At 42.0% G+C, this 18,384-nt stretch overlaps 1 protein-coding gene and 1 long non-coding RNA gene across 2 annotated transcripts in view; one reads left to right on the forward strand and one right to left on the reverse strand.

Moving 5' to 3' along the window:
* The window catches only part of ALDH1A2 (aldehyde dehydrogenase 1 family member A2), a 53,735-nt gene extending 39,927 nt beyond the window's left edge, over positions 1–13,808 (reverse strand). The window contains exon 1 of the mRNA XM_030498284.1: positions 13,062–13,808. Within this exon, the coding sequence (XP_030354144.1) occupies positions 13,062–13,343 (282 nt within the window). The 5' untranslated portion in view covers positions 13,344–13,808. The remainder of the gene's footprint in view (positions 1–13,061) is intronic.
* On the forward strand, positions 13,420–16,288 carry LOC115613155. The gene is made up of 2 exons (XR_003993292.1): positions 13,420–13,651; positions 15,121–16,288. It is a non-coding gene; the product is annotated as an uncharacterized LOC115613155 (long non-coding RNA).
* Positions 16,289–18,384: the final 2,096 nt, after the last annotated feature.

An 18,384-nucleotide genomic window follows, 5' to 3' on the forward strand; every position in this document is an offset into this window, starting at 1 on the left:
ATAGCTTTGCATCGTCAGCATTAGGTTAAATCACATTAAGTACCCACTTACAACATAGGGATTACCACTTATGACATCTGTGGTGAAAGCCTTTAAAACAAATTGTTGTGTTTGTTAGAAGAAGCTGTAAGATAACAATTCCCAGAAGTCTGATTTATAAACCCTTTTTGCTCTTCAAGAAGATGCAAAGGAGCCCAAAACCTCTCCTCTCTTTCAATGCTGCAATGAAATCTCTCAGGCTGGAACTTCTTTTGAGTAAAAAGCCCTGGGAAATAGAATATTCTTCTGGAGAGGAACCTTTAGCTGGATTCCCTTTCCTCAGTTCTCATTTCTCCTCCTGTTCTTTCTGTTGATAAGCCATTGCCTTTACATGTACAAAACTGGAACGGGTCATTCTACTTCTTATTATTCATAAGGCTGATTGGGGAGAACTGAGCTTAAGCTGTCAAAGTATCCTGCTGTGCTTGGATATCTGACAAATTTACACCCCAAAGTACACTGTGGTGCTAAGACTAAAATTGGATGTGAAGCATTCTTGCAAGGGCTGATTACAGTCCCAAGCAAATAAAACACTTCAGGGTACAGCAAAATAATGCCAATATTTAATAGAGTTGAGCATTTTTATATATGACTGGCAAGCTATTCTGTAGGGAGATGTAGGCCTGCATGAAAAATGAACTCTTCTATTTACCTTTAAACAGAAGCAGACTAATAACTTTTGAGTGTGTAAATTAAAAACATGACCCTCAACTTTTGCCAAACATGCATTAAAAACATGGACTAAGGCAAAAACAAAACCTAACTATAAAGAGATTTCCTTAAATAAGCAAAGTAGGTTATAAGTCTTGTCAATAAAAAGCCTTCCTTAAAAAACAAATGCTCATATATGCAAGTCCTGGGATCCACTTACTCCCCCCTCCTCCCCCTTTCCTTTAAAATTCATGTTTCTTTTCCCCTTTCTAACCAAATTCCCTTTTTCTCTGCTGGAACCCCTTGTAATGATACCAGAATGTGGGCAAACCTCATTAGTCTCCCTGCTGTTTACAAGACAGGATTTATGCTCAGTGTACTGAACACAATGACACATGATCACTAAATGGCTAAAATCACCATCGATACTTTAATCTGAGAAATTTTTCACTCAGACATTGCAAATACTATTGGCACGTAAAGGTATAAAACCAGTATTAATTACAGAGAACATACGTCACCCAATGCCCAGCTTTCTGCGAGGAGTATACCAATCACTAGCCATTTGTGAAGGTTAATTTCATGCAACCTCTGGCAGTTATCCGGTATAAGGTATGTCGCCAATTCAATCCATTAAGTAATAACTAAATTCTCATGGGACCTAGCTGAAGTCAAATGTTGTTATTCCAGGTTCACTGCTTTTAGTCTCCCTGAAGACCATTTAGGCAAACAGCTGGAAGAGCTGACTACAAAGGTTCTCAGTCACAGGGAACCACTCTAGGAAAGCAGGTAAAGGCTTCTAACCAGGAAAGAAGTTATCACAGATTTGTCCTGTTGCTCCCTCAAAGAGAGAAATTAACTGAGATAGAGAGCAAGAACATGAACACATTCGTGGTTTAGCTAGAATCCAAGCTGTCTTGGCTGACTGGAGAAAGAGCTGTGCTGCACCAGTCACTGGGCATGTTCTGCACTGGGTTCCTGGTTGTCATCTAAATAGCACGGCCTTCTCCTCCGTGTTGGAGTGCCTAACTAAAACAAAACCTTTGGAAAGTGAATAGAAGCAGTAACAGAGACAACAACCAGGACTTCCAGTACCATCACTGCATTGCACCAATGGAAATACTCCTCCTATCAGAAACATACAGAGGGGAGCAACACCGCAGGCTCCAGCTGCATTTGAACTCATCGTGCAAATCTTCCAGCAAGGAGGGTACTGCCTCCCAGGCGACATTCAAGGGAATAACAGCAGACATCTCCTGATTGATAAAGTGGCACAAAGAGAGCAAAGAGCACAAAGAAAGGGATCTTTTGATCTATACGGTGTGCATGTATAGGTGAGTGCACAGAAAAGTGTGCAATCGATACCATACAGAATTTTAGACATGCATCCATGTGTAAACACTGGCTCTGAAATTCATCTGTATTTCAATTTCCCAGAATAGTATGTACAGAGAAAGAGGGCTTATCTTCTAGTAGTCTGGCTGGTTTAGCAAGAGATCCTGCCTCTGACACTGACCTACTGTCTGAGTTAGTCATGGTTACACTCCCACAAATTTAAACTCCCCCATCTGTGAAGGAGCCTTGTCACCAGTTTTACAGTGAGACTGAATCAATTAATGCTTGCTAAAAGCTTTGATGGAAGGAGCAGAATATTAACACTTGCATGTTGAGTGATGCTAGCTAAAAATGTCTTTAGTGATGTAGCAAATGGATTTTAAAATCCCTGTCAAAGGGTTGGGCCACCAAGAGTAGGTCATCATCAGCACAGCTAACCCATTTAGTGTTAGTCAGTATCACAATTTCAGATGGACATGTGAAAAAGCAGAGCTTGATTCTCGCCTCCAGGAAAACAGCATCCCATAGACATCACAAAAGACAGAAGAGGCCTTTAAGTAGCTGTGGTAAAGGAAGTGTGATAAGGACAAAAAGAGGAACACCAGCAAACAGCAAGCACTGATGGAAAAGGAGGTGAAGGCTTAGCCAGATGTCCTCAAAAACACACGTGCATGCTTCCCAAAGTTGGTGCAGGCCATTCCACTAGAGGACTGCTGCCACCATACATCACAACTGGAGAAATGAGAGAAATAAAAAAAGAAAACAGCCCTTGATTTGGAAAGGCAGGTGGTAATTTCCTGGTGATTTCTAACTACTTGACTAACTACTATTTCTGTTACAGCTGAAAAAACCCCACGTAAGCAAGTGTAAAATGTGTATGTTATGGTACACTGGTAAGTTTTGAAAATACCCAGTGGAATCAGGACAGTGCTTTTATGCCTGATGCAAAGAACATTTAAAATAAACTCTAAATATGTTTCCAAAACCAAAATGAAGTGGTACTGTAAAAGGAAAAATAAATAGATCTATGTATCCAACTGGCAGTTACCTAAATGCCTTCTCAAATCAATTTGACAGCGTAAAGAAGTATTAAAGCCAGTTTAAAACTTAATTTCCATTTTAAGGACTTTTTACACTAACAGAGTGGTAAATAAGAGTGAGGTTCAATGTCACGGGAAGTGCTTTACTGGTTGAGCTGAAAAGACTACATGGTTTTTCAACTAACTAGATCACAATCTTCATTTAGGTCATCTTAGAGTTAGGAAATAATAGTGCAAGTGCCTGTAAACAAGCACAAGAAATCTAAGTGTGGGTGAGCTGGACTGCATCACAGGAAAAAAGCAGCATTTTTTTGAACATAAGGGTATGAGAATTATCAGAGGCATACCATGATTGCTAGGTATAAGCTACGTAGGGAGGAAAAGACAGGCCACAGAGAGGGGCGAATAGTTCTGTGTGCAAGGAATTGCGTGGGTATTTCTTGGAAGAGAAACAAAACAGATAATGCAGACCCGCGGATATAGAGGCAGTCCAGTTCATGAAGGATAATAGCAGGAGTGAAGTACTGACTTCTGGATAAGAGCAGCTGAAGTGACACTGAAGTGGAAAAAGAACGTGAAGGTCATAGATTGGTGCAGAAGTAACTGCGTAATAGTTCAGTGAGAGCTGCACTGAGATAGTGTCTAAAGAACATAGAGTTTTCTGTATCCTAATGAACATTTGACGCAGTCCTGTCAAGGACTGAAAATTGCGTCTGAACCCCTGAGAAATGGTTACCACATAAATAATTCCACCTTCGTTGCAGGAGAGAAACAGATGAAGAAGCCCTACTCTCTGGGATACTGAACTTCAAGAAGCGGATTTTTTTAAAAGAGGAAGTAACTTAGAAACTCCCTGCTTGAAGCTAGGAAATTAAAATCCACAGAATCAGCATGGAGGCTCAAGAATGTGAAAGAGTCAAAGAAGATTTGCATTCCCAAGGCTAAAAACGGGAAGCACAATCAAGAAAATAAATGGGGTGGCTAAGCAGGAAGATAAGAGAGGAAACACAAGCAAAAAAAGAAACAAAGTGCTAACTTTAAAAGGCTGAGAAACACAAAATAAAAATCAAAAATTGCTACTAAATATCCTGAAGAAAAATACCTAGAAGGTAACACAATTAAAACAGCCAACAGAAGCCTAAGTTACATAAATAAACATTTATAAGCTGTGGGAGAGTCAGTGGATTCCAAAACCAACCTGGCAATGAAAGATATAGAAGGAAGACTGAAGGTATTTCTAGAGCTGGCAGCTCATTTGAGGGGATCTTAATTTGGCTATAGCAAAGTAGATTAAATTTCTGGCCAAAATTTAGTATATGTTGTAGGGCCAAGGGAAGAAAAGCAGAGCCGCTAGTTTGAACACTAGAAAATGACAGGTAAAACACGTATTCTAAGGAATCATCTTTACCAAAAATCTAACACCAACAGTACACCGAAGATCATTTAAAGGCCGTGTCCAAGACAAGGGTGCTCCAGTCCCAACTGTGCTGCAAAGAGCTGAAATAACATTCCTGAAAGAAATCCCGAATGCTAATGCATCTCAATTCTTCCAGTTTTCAAAAGCTGAGGCATCAGGAATTGCTCAAAAGCCACTAAGGATATACCAGGGTGGTGGGTAGTGATGATGTTTTAAGTGGTGGCTTTCCCACTGGAGCATGCCACAGCACAGACCTGGAAAGACCTTCCAATTGGTGAGATCTACTTCAGATGAAATGTAGAGCTGAGGTTCTGACCAGCTCTAGGAGGCCAAATTTAAGTCATGCTGACCTATTCACAAAAGGGTAAAATCAGCTTTTACATGACAGTCAAATAATGCCTGTATTTACCTGAAATAGTAAATAGTTCTGCTCTGTAAAAAAGTCAGTCTCACTTTAGAGGGAAGGCTTTACCTGTGCAAACACATGTGTTTGGAATTCCTGTAGGGAAAAGCACTTTCTGATAGTTTCTGAGTCAGAACTGAGGGATTTTGTGTAATCATTGCTAGATAGCCAGAGCATGGTAAGAGGACAGTGCCTCCCTGGCATCCTCTGCCCATCTGAGTTCAACAAATAGGCTGCAGCCTGTTCTTCTGTGTAACACTTCCTACATCTTTGAGGCTTTCCAAATGGATTTTTGTAACTGGCTTATTTTAAATTGGGGCATACTGAAAATCCACACGGAAATTAGCAAAGTATATCCTTTCTATAACCACACCACCTGCTGTAGGCCTTTCCACTGCTGTCCCACTAATATCCCTTTAGATTCTGAGTTCAATTCAATGCCTTCATTACCTATGAATCCCTCACATATTAAGGTCTATATACTTTAGTGGTCAGTGCGGTCCTTGTGTTTTAACCTCCAGCTAAGGTCAGCTAAGATTGAGCTGACCTTAAACATTCTCACTTGGGTCACAGAATTTGATGTGGATGGTTCTCTGAAGTATTTTCCCACTTCAGTCCAGCAAAGCTGGAAGGTATTTTATGTTTCAAGCCAGAAGGTAAAAGTCTAGTTCACTGGGCTTTCTGGGAAAGGAACTGACTTCGAGTGAACAAGTATGAAGTCCTTTTTTCTTTTGTCAGTTGGAGACTATTTCAGCAATGCTAACACAGCAACTCTTTGATGTGGCTTCACAGATCATACTTTAGTAATGAAGTGCTCCTAAAACTTACTTATACTGCATAACTTAAAATTGATGTGTGGCATTCATGTCACAAAGGTAGACTGCTACTAGAACAGAAAATGCTGGTCAGTACAAGTATGTTTTTAGACAAGTTCTGAAATATGGAACTTGTGTTTTGCAGAAAAACCAACAAGGGGTTTGCAGTCTGAACGGGAATACCTCTCATTCATCTGAGTAAGCACAAAACTAATGAATATTGGACCCTTAGATGGCAATCATGCTTTAGAGTTCACCTTTCTCCATATAATACTTAGTAGTAAGTCTTCACATAGCTATTTATGCACTTGTTTGTGCTTGAGGAGGGGACACCAACGCTTGTCTGAGGATTCCTCAGCAGAGGACTGCACAGAACTGCAACTTTCTGAAGATTTTTTTAAACCTTTACACAACCTGTGCTCATAAGTTCCTTATAGCATTGTCTCTACAGAAACGCATTTTTCATCTCACATTTTTTTCAGCTGAACTGAAGTTGATGTTTTGGTTTCTTGTTTCACAGCGTGAGTTCTGGTCTTAAAAAAAACCCAAAAAACAAATCAGGAAATAAAAATAAAAATAAAAATCCCCAAATAGTTAAAAAGTTGTGATTTTTAGAAGTGGAGAAAATTAAACAATTTCCAGAAAACAAATAGCACAAAGTTGCAGTTCAGTCTTAGCTGCAAAACTGTAAAAGAAGAATGTGACTTTATGCAGGATCTGACTAAGAATTTATGATATGGACCACTGATCTCATCTTTTGTCAATTATCTCTGTAAACCTGTGAGATTCCTTGAAGATAGTTAGTCAAATGAGGAGCCGAGATGAATCAGTGGATATAATTTATTTAGACTTTCAAAAGGCTTTTGATGATAAAGTCCTTAGCAAGAGGCTATTAAGGAAAGTTAGTAACCATATGGTAAAAGATAAAGTCCTGCCATGGATTAAAAAGTGGTTAAGAGATAAGATAAAACGACTGGAAATAAATGGATAATTCTGCCTGGAAAGAGGTTAATAGCAAGGTGCCCCTTCATTACTGCGACTAGCAATCGATATCTTGGTTCACCTGCTTTTGCAGATCATTAATAGCAAGGTACATAGTTGCAGATAAAAATACTCAGACTGATCTGAGTACTGAACAGCACCAGGACTGAAGTTAAAAAGCATTTGGGCAACTCAAGGGTAGATGAAATTTGCCAAAGATAGTAAATGCAAAGCAAAGCCTGTTGGAAGGAAGGGTTCAAATTACTTTTAGATGCTATGTCCCCGGTGACATGCAGTGTCTATGGACAGCTTATTGAAGGCAACTGTTAATGTGCATTGTAAAGAAGGGAAGACACATGGATACAGTGGTTCCACTGTGTGGTGCTCCCAAAACCAAGCTGTTTATGGCAGTGAATAACTTCAAACTGGCAGAGCCTGTTCAGGTCTGTTGGGAACAATCTTGCACGGACAGGGAGATGGACAATCTGAGCAGAGATCATCAAGAATTATGGACTGTTGGGATTTATCAGAAAATGTGGATACATCAAGACAGAGGTTTGATATAGAAATGCACCAGGATTGGCGAACTTCTGTGGGAGATGTTTCTGAAGGACAGAATGGAACAGAGATTTAAAGAAGGAGAATTAATTTTTTTGTCAAAATGGAAGTGTGTGTTCAAGACACATTATCGCAACTCAATAGTCCAATAGTCAGGGTCAATGCCCAGATAGCCATAGATCTTGGAACAAATCCTTGCTCTGTCCAACATCATGAGTATTCCTGGAGCTAAGACGTGAATTGTATTTCTCCTCCTGAGCGTCCTGCCCACTGGGGTATCAAGTTGATGTCTCTCAGGCCTCATAAATACTTACAAGTGAATTACCCAACAGGAGGGAATATGAGACTCTTTCCAAGGATAGCCAAATGTGGAGAGCATCCAAAACTGGGACCTATCCATCATCAGAAAGTAGGGATCCATATTCACGTTTCTGCTCTCTTTGCTTCAGAGCAGGAGTATGAATTTGGCTGCTCTTCAACTCGGGCAAGTGTTCTGATTGTTAGTGACCACCTGCTTTTGGTGTGCAAAAAATTATATGTATCTTTTGTACCTGAATACTTGAAATCATAAATATTTTTGCAAAGATGAGAAAAACACTACTTGCACAGTTCTTGTCTTTCAGTGTGTTATCTGACCTTACAAACTGGACAACGAGAAGAAAATTTCCCCCTACCCATCAGTATAGTACCATACAGCTTGATGCATTAAACCAGTTTGCATTTTCCCTAAAAACGTAGTCTTTCCCTAAAAATTCAGCACAGTGAGAGATTACTGCTGCAATTGTTACCTACTCAGTAATGCAGTAGTTATCTGCAGTAGTTACCTAGTTCTTGACAGTTTCAGCCTGGTAGATTCAGTATTTTTAATGCTCTTGAATTAACATGGTTATAGCAGCTGTACTAGAGTAAGCAAAGACGGGGACTCAACACATGTAAGACTACAGTTGTTTCTTGATCGCTCATGCAAAAGCTGGGTACATTGGGTTTGCGTTGAAGACCTTAAAGGTTTAGGGGGAAAGGATCCTATATTCAGGCTGTTATTGGAAAGAAGCGCATAAATAGTTCACAATTGCTATGTGGGTTAATGGATTGTGATACTAACCACAGAGTATGAATACACTAGAAGAGAATTCAAGTGTGGATTTAAACAGCAGTAAATCTAAATCAAGTATATACCCTAAAACTTCATACGTGGTGATACAGAGGGACATACCTAGTGTCTGCAACAGATGCTGAAGTGTTCCGCAAAGGCGAAAAGTAGCTGTTGTGTTTGTCTGCTCTTCATGCAAACATCTCTAATTTCCTGTGCCCCATCTTCTGTAACTGGACAGCGCTCGCTGAGCTGACCCAAAAGGCTCACTGAGTTCTGCAACTATCAGCCACTGAATCTAACTTCAGAAGGCATTAAAGTAGTGAGCTCACTCAGGGAAAGAGGTGGGAAATAGCATGTATTCATAAACTCACTTACCTGAGTTTAGCCAAAACTTGTCTTCAGCTCAGAAAACTCACATAGGTTCTGCATGTTATTCTAAATAAAATAGATTTCCTGCCTCCTACGTTAATGTCAATCTAGAATTTTATCTGGAAAATACGTGCTGGAAATTTTGGTGAAAAGACTTTATAATAGCATTCTGCAGCATCAATTTCTGGGCAATGCCAACAAAGCCCAATGGGAATGAAAATACAGAAACTTAGTAACAAAACACTTTGAACCCAAACACTTACCATATGAGAATTTGAAATGTATTTGGTAGTTCTCGTCTACCCAGAAGCAGCTTGCCTACATTTCATACACGCTGCTGTATACAGTTTTCTGTTGCAGTGCTGGGTAGTTTACCTGGTCTGAGTTTAGACACTGACTTGATCTTATGGTGTCTGAGTAGAGGCAAATGCTTTTACACAGGACAAAACCCATGGTTCTCAGTCAATTCACAGGCTCTTATGACAGAAACATTCCCATACATTTCACTGCCACAGCACTGTAACTTCACCCCCTTAGAGCACCTCTTTATAAAAAGCTCTCAAGACTGCAATTCTTCAACTCGTTCTCAGACTTAAATCAGTTGGCAAGCAAGAAACAAAACATCCAGCTGGATTAGTGTCCCCAACATGATGCACACTGAAAATGTTTGTTCACTCAGTTACATGATTTAGTGGCACAGCTAGGACAGGACAGAGTCCTAGGGTCCTCATTTTAAACCAAGCTGTCTTTTGAAGTCAACGTGACTTACTAAAACCACTATGAAAATACTTTGTAATGCAGATTTGATTATGCCATAACGAAGGATAGCTACATCCTGTGGAAACACCTTTAGCCCCTCAAACAGAGACAGCAGGAAGAAAACGCTGCAAAAGGCTGATTCCCCATCTACTGTCATATACTTGGGAGACACTCAGGTCTCAGGAGAGAGAATGGAGTTTTGTAAGAGCATCAAGGAGGGACGCATCAATATAATACTGAGCTGAGAACCCTCCGATCACCCACAGAATCTATCAGGTTCACAGAGCCATCAGCTCATCCTGAGCATGTTTGTTTCCTGTACAAAACATGCTAACAGTGTATCCTTACCGGACATCATGCTACAGCTTACCTCATCCGATAGACTTGGAGCAGCCCATTCTGGGAGAGTTCCTGGCATCAAGTTGACACTTGTAGAAGTCGGACTTGTTGCCAGGGAGAGAGCTGGATCCCCTTCCCACCTGCGCGCTCGCTAACATATAAGGCACCAGCACTGCCAGCACAGTCCTGACAAGCCTGAGGAGGGCTTGCTGTGCCACAGGGCTGTAGGAGAACCTAATTCCATGCAATACTGGAAGATGCCCCATTCTGCAGATGCAATCCCTCCCGAAAAGTTAATGTTAAGAAGTAGAGAGTTAAAGAGTTATTCCAATTAAAAGAGAGGTAATCTTGCATGTAGCAGTTTTAGTACTTGCCAGCCTCACAAAAAAACCTTAACCCTGTGTGCTTGAACACTCATCTTCATGTCTGGTTCACATCCTGTCCACCAACTCTTATCACACACATCTAACACACTTTATTTTTCACAGAGACCATGCCAAGGTACTAAAAAGCTGGGAAAAACATTTCTAATGGTTGTTTTTTTAAAGCAGCATAGGCTGACTCCCAGTATTGAGGTCACAATAGATACTGCCGCACATCTTGCATAAAAACATGCCATCAAGCAATTTTCATCACCAAATGTATTGTTTCTGACCACTGAAAAACTGTCACTTCTGTGAGCTCCATCAGGTGTACAGAGCAGAAGGACTTAACACACAGTTTTCTGCTCACGTCAGTAAAACTACCAGAGGAATATTTCACAAGTTTCAGTAATTGTGCTAAATAATTGAACAAATGAAAATTACATGGGTAGTGTTTGTTTTACCTGTGTTCTTGGAGGCAGCTCTCATAGTAATTCCACACATAATGTAGTATTTTCAAGATTAATGAATAATACAGTTACTTTTTCTCCAGTATATGCTACAAATCTTTAACAAATCTCGTTTCATGGAATTTTAACATGTTCTATCCTAACAAAACTCTCTATTTCCCAATTTCAGAATTCCATAAATGGAATTTAACTGGAAAAACATATTTTAAAATTATTTCACTCAGTTTAAGTGTTCACAGGTACCTCTATTTTTCATGAAGAATTAACTCCCAAATGGTTAAGATTTTACGTTCAGAGACAGCTGTAGTCAAGAGTTTGAGCATTCTGAGTCCTGGTTGTGTATTTAAAATTCTCAGCTAACAAGCAGGAGAGAGGCTCTAGGAATGGCTACAGATGTCTGATTTTACAAGGTTCGGGGTTGTTGGAGGGTTTTTTTTTGCTGAAGTGCTTCAGTCTAATGTTATTTATTGTTTATGGAAGTTGTTTGTCATTTAAGACATGAAGTGACCACTCCCCCCAAAAGAAAGAATCGAGTTACAATCCATTATTTCATTTTTGATTGTTTTTCTTTGTAATAGGTGGGAAAGTGGATCCTGGATAAAAGTCCTGCCCAAGACAAGACTCCAAGCTGAAGACTCCAATTATCTATAAATCACTTGTATTTCCTGCAGAGAAAAAGGAGAGGAGAGAGAGACAGAAAAACAGAGACAGAGGATATGCCAAGTGAAATATTCGATACCTGTCCTAAACCAAATTCCTCTCAAAAGCAACCAGGAGTTACCTGATATCTCAAAACCAAGCTTAGAGGAAACATGCTTGGTTGTTTTTGGCTTAATATTGAAATAAAATAACCCTCTTTTACTTGTTCCATTAGTATAAAATGTGTAACATCTTACATATTTCTGAGATGATGGCACTATATTGAATTATTAAACGTTTCTATCCAGCTTACATTCTCACAGATCAGAAGATGTGACTGCCGATGAGTTATCTTTTCTAAGAGTTTTAGAACCAATTCTATTATTCGAACAGAGAAACACAAGTACAGTTACTGTGCAAACTGACCGTGATAGTACTCTCGAGTATCCACCAAATGCTCCTGAAGCACAACTCACACTGAAACTAGCAATGAACAGAATTCATGCCAAACGGTTTGCCCAGTATGACTCCTTCCAAAGTGTAACACCACACAACATCAAATAACTACATTCCTTATTTATTTAAACCATTTTCAAAGAAATTATATGCAAGAAACCATATGCATGTTTTACTTTGCATACTGCAGTTTGCACTGAAATGTAATGAAACCTAAAAGAGTTTACTTTCCTCTGAACATTCTTCTAGAACATGGAATTGCTGTAACAAATTAGAGGACAAATTGGTTTTGGCACCCGCTTAAAAAAAAAAAAAGAGAAAAGATGAAAAGCTTTTAAAGTGATGATACGGAGGAAAAAAATACACTACATCAGCCAAAATGAGTTTCCTATCAGCTTTAAAGCTTCTGAAGTTGTATTTCCAGTAGATAAAAATGTTATCACCTTTTTCCAGTGCTGATGTGCTTATTTTCCTATTAAGTTACTCAGTAATTAGAAACAACGTCTGACACATTGTAATCTGTTTATACAATACATCTGAAACTTCTCCAACAGAAATGAAAACATTCTTTAACTAAAGATGCTAAAGATGCAAGGATCCAAAATATAGAAATGAATTAAAAAATTCAAATTGCATTTACAAACAAATGACTGTTCTTAAAGTCCACTTTAATCAACAAAAACAATTTAGTCCCATAATACACCATAGAAAACCATCAGATTTTTCTACATTGACCCAATGGGCTTGTTCTTAACTCTCTTTTTATGAAAATTAGTTTTAAAGGTTAGCAGGAAAAATATGCCCTCTTGCAATATTGTTCAAGCGTGTATTCAAGTATCAGGGAAGTTACTACAGAGACCTGTTCCAGCGCTGTAACAACCTGGTAGTATTAGGAGTCCTCCCGGAACTGTAAAAGAGTCCCTTGGGCACACAGGGTAATTCAAGAAAGAAAACGTTTTTATTTTCTGATTGAGATATACAGGTATGTACAGTAACTTCCCTGAAGTACATCAAATGCAACTGAAATGTATTTGAGAACTACTGATTTTGCATTGAAAAGAAACCCCAACATCTCTAGAAAATACTGCATTTAAAGAGAAGTGGCAAAGCCAGTCTCAGCAGATCTAATTTACCTTTCTATTATCCTGTGGTTTTCCAGATGATTACAGGGCTAAAAATCTGTTTCCTTTATTACAAATTCAAGGCAGTCTTTTAGTAGTTTTTCATCTCTACACTCAAGTTGGGTAGGGCAGAATAAAACTGATTTTAAGTAAAATCCCTCCTTTGGAGGGAAAGCCATGAACTTCCCTGCCAGAACAAACGAACACAACTTACCTTGGTGTATTTGATTTCAAGGTTGAGAGTGGGAGAAGGCAGCAGATGCAGAGATGCCATCAGAGCTGCAGGATCTGCCTTCACCTCCCCTGGCATCTCAATTTTACTGGAAGTCATAGTCTTGGGGGGGTTTATATAGTACCACCGAGCCCCCCGCTCTGATCTGATGTTGTGTTTTGGGTTAGTGCCCCCACCCCCCCCTCCAAAGACCGGCGCTGAAGATGTTGCTCTCCTCCTCTGTATATAGGCAGGTGTCAAGCCGGGTCTCTTCTTATTGGACATGGGGGCAGAGGCAGGGGGGCAGGTCCGTCCTACCTAGGGCAGAGCGGCGCAGCCGCGGCGCCCCGCAGCCCCCGCGCGGGGATTCCCCCGCCGCCCGCGGGGGGACGCGCTCAGGAGCGGGGCTGGGGAACCCGGTCAGCGCCGGCGGGGAGCGGGGGCCGCCAAAACGGCCGTGTCCTCCCCCCCGCCTGCTCCGTGCCGGGCGGGGGCCCCGGGAGGCGCCGCGTCCGGGAGAGGCCAGACCCGGCCCCGCGCCGCCCGGACCTGGGCATCCCGTGAGGAGCCCCCGCCGCGGGGGGCAGCGCCAGGTCGGGGGGGGGCGTCTGGACAACACTCGGGAAGCCCCAGCGGGGCCCAGGGGACGCAGACCCGGCAGCGGCACTGCCTCACAGCGCGGCCCCGGGTGGGCGGCCCCACCTCGGGCGCGGAGCCGCCGCACAGCCGGCGGGGCTGGGCCGGGCCGGGCGGTCCCTCACAGGTCCAGCCCGAGCCGCGGCGGGGGCGCGGGTCCGGCGGGGCGAAGCCTCCGTCTGCGGCCAGCGCGCCTGACCCCGCTCCTCGGCTGCCTCCCGCCGCCCTCTGGGCCAGCACCTGGCGGCGCCGCTGCCCTCCCCCGTCCCCGCCGCTCCCGGGCCGCCCCGCTCCTCCGGCCGCGGACACCGCAGCCGCCGCGCGCGCACGCCCCCCGCGCCGGCACGGCCTGCCCGCGGCGGCGCCATCTCCGTCCGCCTGCTGCCCCCTGCCGGCCGCCGCCCGCCGCTACGGCAGGGAGGCCCTCGCCTCGCGCCACGCCAGGCCGCGGGGCTGCCCCCGCGGCGCGGTCCCGCCTGGCGCCGGCCCGCAGAGCGCGCTCCCGTGGGGCAGCCCAGCGCGCGGGGCTGGTGCGGCGAGGACAGCGCTGCTGCCGGGCTCCTTCCGGGAACGAACGCGACCCCCCGGAGCGAGCAGGTGCACGCAGCCGGGGCAGCGCCTGCGGCCCTGCTGAGGCGTTCTCCCTTCTTGGGAGTTCTTTGCAAAACGAAGAGGCCCAAAGTGCAGAATCAGCTGTTCAAGCAACAGCCACCCGTCCCCAGCCGTTATTTCGGGGGGGCCCTAGTAGCGGAAGGCCACCTGATGCAAGAGGCTGGGCACGCCCTGCAGGGGGTAACTGCGGGTCCGCAGCCAAACGCAACCAGATCCACCACTCACTGTCTCGCTTGAGCTTGTGCCCTGACTGGGCTGAGGGACATCAGGAATTCATGGTCAAAGCCCTACACTCTGGTCAAAACTTCTAGACAAAAAACGTAGACAGCGCGGGCCATTTTTGTTACTTTAGGCAAAAGCAGTTAGGTTCTGCTTACTAATGCAAACACTCCCAAGATCATCACAGACAGATACAGAGAGACACCAAAGCTACAGCTGTCTAAAGCTGGCAAAACAGAGCAACAACAAATATACCACATGACTTTTTTTTGACCCAGTCAAGAATAAGCAATGGGATCTGGCCATGTTTTGATTTTGTTAAATATCAGTTTGTTGATTCCATGGATATTCCTTGCTCTGAGTTTTACAAGTCCTTGGATAACTGAAAAGCCTGTCCCAGTGTTCTCTGAGTGTTTGTACAGGAGCATGGGACAAAGGTTGCTTCTGCCCAGACAGGCAGCACAAGATACAGAGTGCCGTTTAAGTTGTTTCAGGGTTAACACACATGTCTGTATATTTCCAGCACAGTAATGAAGGAGACTAGATTTTGCTCTCACTTTTCATCTTTCTTTTTTTATCCTTTTTCCCCTGACAGGAAATGGATCCGTGGTTCTGTGTGTAATGTGACATGCAGAGCTGTCAAGCTGTGACACCGGGGATGAGTGAGATGCTTAAATGGCAGAAATTCGATTTTTAGTGGCACACTGGCAACACAGACCCAGCACTTCATCACAAGGATGACACCTTCTAAAAGCTCTTTTAAAATAAATCAGAGTGGGGATGTGCTTCTTTTAAAAATGACTGTGTTTAAACCAGTTTCAGGAATGAGGAAACCATGTAACGGTTTCATTATTAAATCAAGTGAGTAAGGTTCAGGAGATTTTGGTGAGAAGGGATTCCGGTGCATGTAGAGATGCAGTTCAAACCCACATAATCTGGAGCTGTTTAGGAGACCTCCGTCAACTACTTGTCGTACAAACCACATTCCTCTTACAACTAAAAGCAATTAAGCTTGAAAAGCACTTGGAGCTGACTACCTTTAGGCTATCTGCTACTTACACCTCACTGGCGTTCCCAAGTGGAGAACGGCACTGCACTTACTGTTTGCAAGCTCGTGGTGTACAGCCGGCCTCAGGGGGCTCCCCAGGAGAACATGCCAGACATGCTGTTGCTCTTCCTGACATCAAGTGACCGACCACAGTTCCTCTTCCACCATCCTGGAAGACAATGATGGAGGCCTTAGCACAAAGAGTACAAGTGGGTTCTCATTAAGTACAACAGTAGCTTTGCCGAACAGACTTAGGAGCGAGGTCTGTAACCCTATGCTGGGCACACTAATGCGTCCGGTTTGGTGAGCTGCTTCAGTGAGTCAGCCCTACACTGCCTACTTTATGATAGCAAATCGAGTCATGGCTTCAAATCCTGCAAGCGAATAATATTTAGCACAATCTCTTTGTGGGAGGGATGACTACCCTTATTGCCTTGGACACTGGGACAATAACTCAGCAATAACAATGAATACAAAAGTAAACTAATTAATTTGTGAAATTAAAAAAGCAAGTCCAACAATTGCCAAGAAGAGAAAGAACAGAAACAATACCCCAGGTTCAGTCCCAGTTCTGCGGTCCCTAAACACCGATATACAGCAGAGAAACCACTTATTCTTATTGCACTCCTGTAGTTCCTGGTTGGTTTGGGGTTTGTTTTTTGTGAATTGGCAATACTGTATCAACTGGCAATTAAATCAAACTGGCTTATTTTCACTCACTTGAATGGATTTTAATTAAACTCCTACTTAGACAGCAAATCAGAAAACAAATATGTTCAGTTTCAGATTGTAATGGCAAAGATACTGCCTTCATACTTCGTGAGGAAATGGCTGTCAAAAAAAAAGAACAACCAAGCAATTGTTTCTTACTTCAGTATCAGAATTTAGGCTAGTGTATAAGCCAAGATCATAATCATTCTGGAAGAGTTTTATTCTTACATTTAGATCAATCTGAATGTATAATTTGAATACCTTTGTTTCACTCACAAGTCTCAGTTTCTCAACTCACCCTCAGCAACTGGTATTATTTATAGACAAGGACCTAGACATTGCTTATACAAACAACGTCTGATGGAGACAGGACCTTTGGTAGAGAGGGTGTAAAAGACACAGCTGTGATTTTGAAGACAATGCAGATGTAATTAAGGCATTCCTGGGTTGCTCAGAGTACTGGTATTTTTCTGCTCTATACTACTGTGTCCCCATTGCCTAAAGGAAGTTGTAAAACTAGAGAATTGGGGGAAACTACTTGTATCTCACACAGCTCTTCTGAGTAGAGAAGCTGTGCCAAAGCGTATTCTGATACACCACGGAAATGGACAGAGCTCTTCATTCTTGCTACTTCAAATCTTGTGCTCTGTAGTGAGCTCCTGACTCTAAGCCCTTTGTCACACACATGAAGTGAATCACATAATTCTGTCAGACATTTCCAGTGATTCATTTCAAGATCAACTTCAAAACCTGCTCCAAAATTATTTCAATCTGACCCATAATTTCTTTCTTATATATATTTCTCTCAGCTATCCCACTGCCATTTAGCAAGGACATCCCTGGTTCCTCATACAAATTCAGTGTTGATTGAAAGAGCCCACTCTTCTGTACCCTTTGCCTCCTGCCTCAGTAAATGCCTGTTCCCATTTCTTATGTGCTTTAGAAACCATTTTTGGAAGAAAAATAGGGACTGAAAAGAAACTTCCTTCAAGTTATTTTTCAGCTCAGATTTCCACTTACAAAATCTGAACTTCATTTTCTGATATGGACAGTAAAAGCTTCAGCCTCAGGTGTCCTATTTTAATTGCCTGCTATTTTCATTACTGACCATGATGGCAGCAAATGCTCTTCAGGAGATACTTGTATTTTAATTTATCTGCAAACATAAATCACACATTATAGCACTTTTTTCCTCTAGGTTAATTGAATCAATTCTCTAAATGTCTCTAAGCCTGGTCATTTGAAAGAGGCTCACTGTTTGAAATCTCTTAAGAATTATGGCCCTTGAATTGTGTGCAGGATGGTATCAGTCCTTGCTCCAGACAGAGATATTTTATATATATATATATAATGTAAAAATATTGTTATACACATAAGCAATATTATATGTAAAGCAACACCCCAATACTGTAATGATCCTATATTATTTCAGACATTTTTCAAATATCACAGTGAATTAATTGTCTCACTATTATAAATCTTATTAATAATTGTGTCTGGATATATTTTAAGTTCTAAAGAAACAAAAGAAAATCTACTTTTATTTTCCTAATTTCTACATTACCTTTAACATAAAATTTTAATAAATGCTGATATCAAGAAACTCCATTTTTATTACTGAACATCCAGGAATGGCTAATGAAGAAAACTTGATTTAACATAATTTTTCCTAAAAATTATTCAAATGGATAAGTTTTTTTCCCTGTAATATTGGCCATTTTATACCCAGTAGAATTGTTGATTGCTGCTATGGTTAATTCAGTCCTAAATTAAAACTCAAATTTAAGGATTTAAGCAAGCCACAAATAATTCAGTGACAGTGATGAAGTGAATACGCTTGGAAAGACTGTCAGTGTTTGACTCGCTTTGTACTTGGGCTGGTGTTAAAGATTAGTATTACAGGTTAAGCAGACAGTTGAAATGCACCATGTCGCTCACTAAGCTGCAGAGGGCTGGTTTTGCCACTTACGGAGTGAGCCAGAGGTACCACTCCTTTAGCCTGAACACTTCCTGAGACCATCCAGCTCACAGCTGCTCCTCAGCTGGTCCCCACGCTGCGCACAGTGACACAAATACACAGCAACTCACAGCTCTGAGTGG

Source organism: Strigops habroptila, chromosome 9, assembly GCF_004027225.2.
Source record: "Strigops habroptila isolate Jane chromosome 9, bStrHab1.2.pri, whole genome shotgun sequence".
Classification (NCBI taxonomy): Eukaryota; Metazoa; Chordata; class Aves; order Psittaciformes; family Psittacidae; genus Strigops; species Strigops habroptila.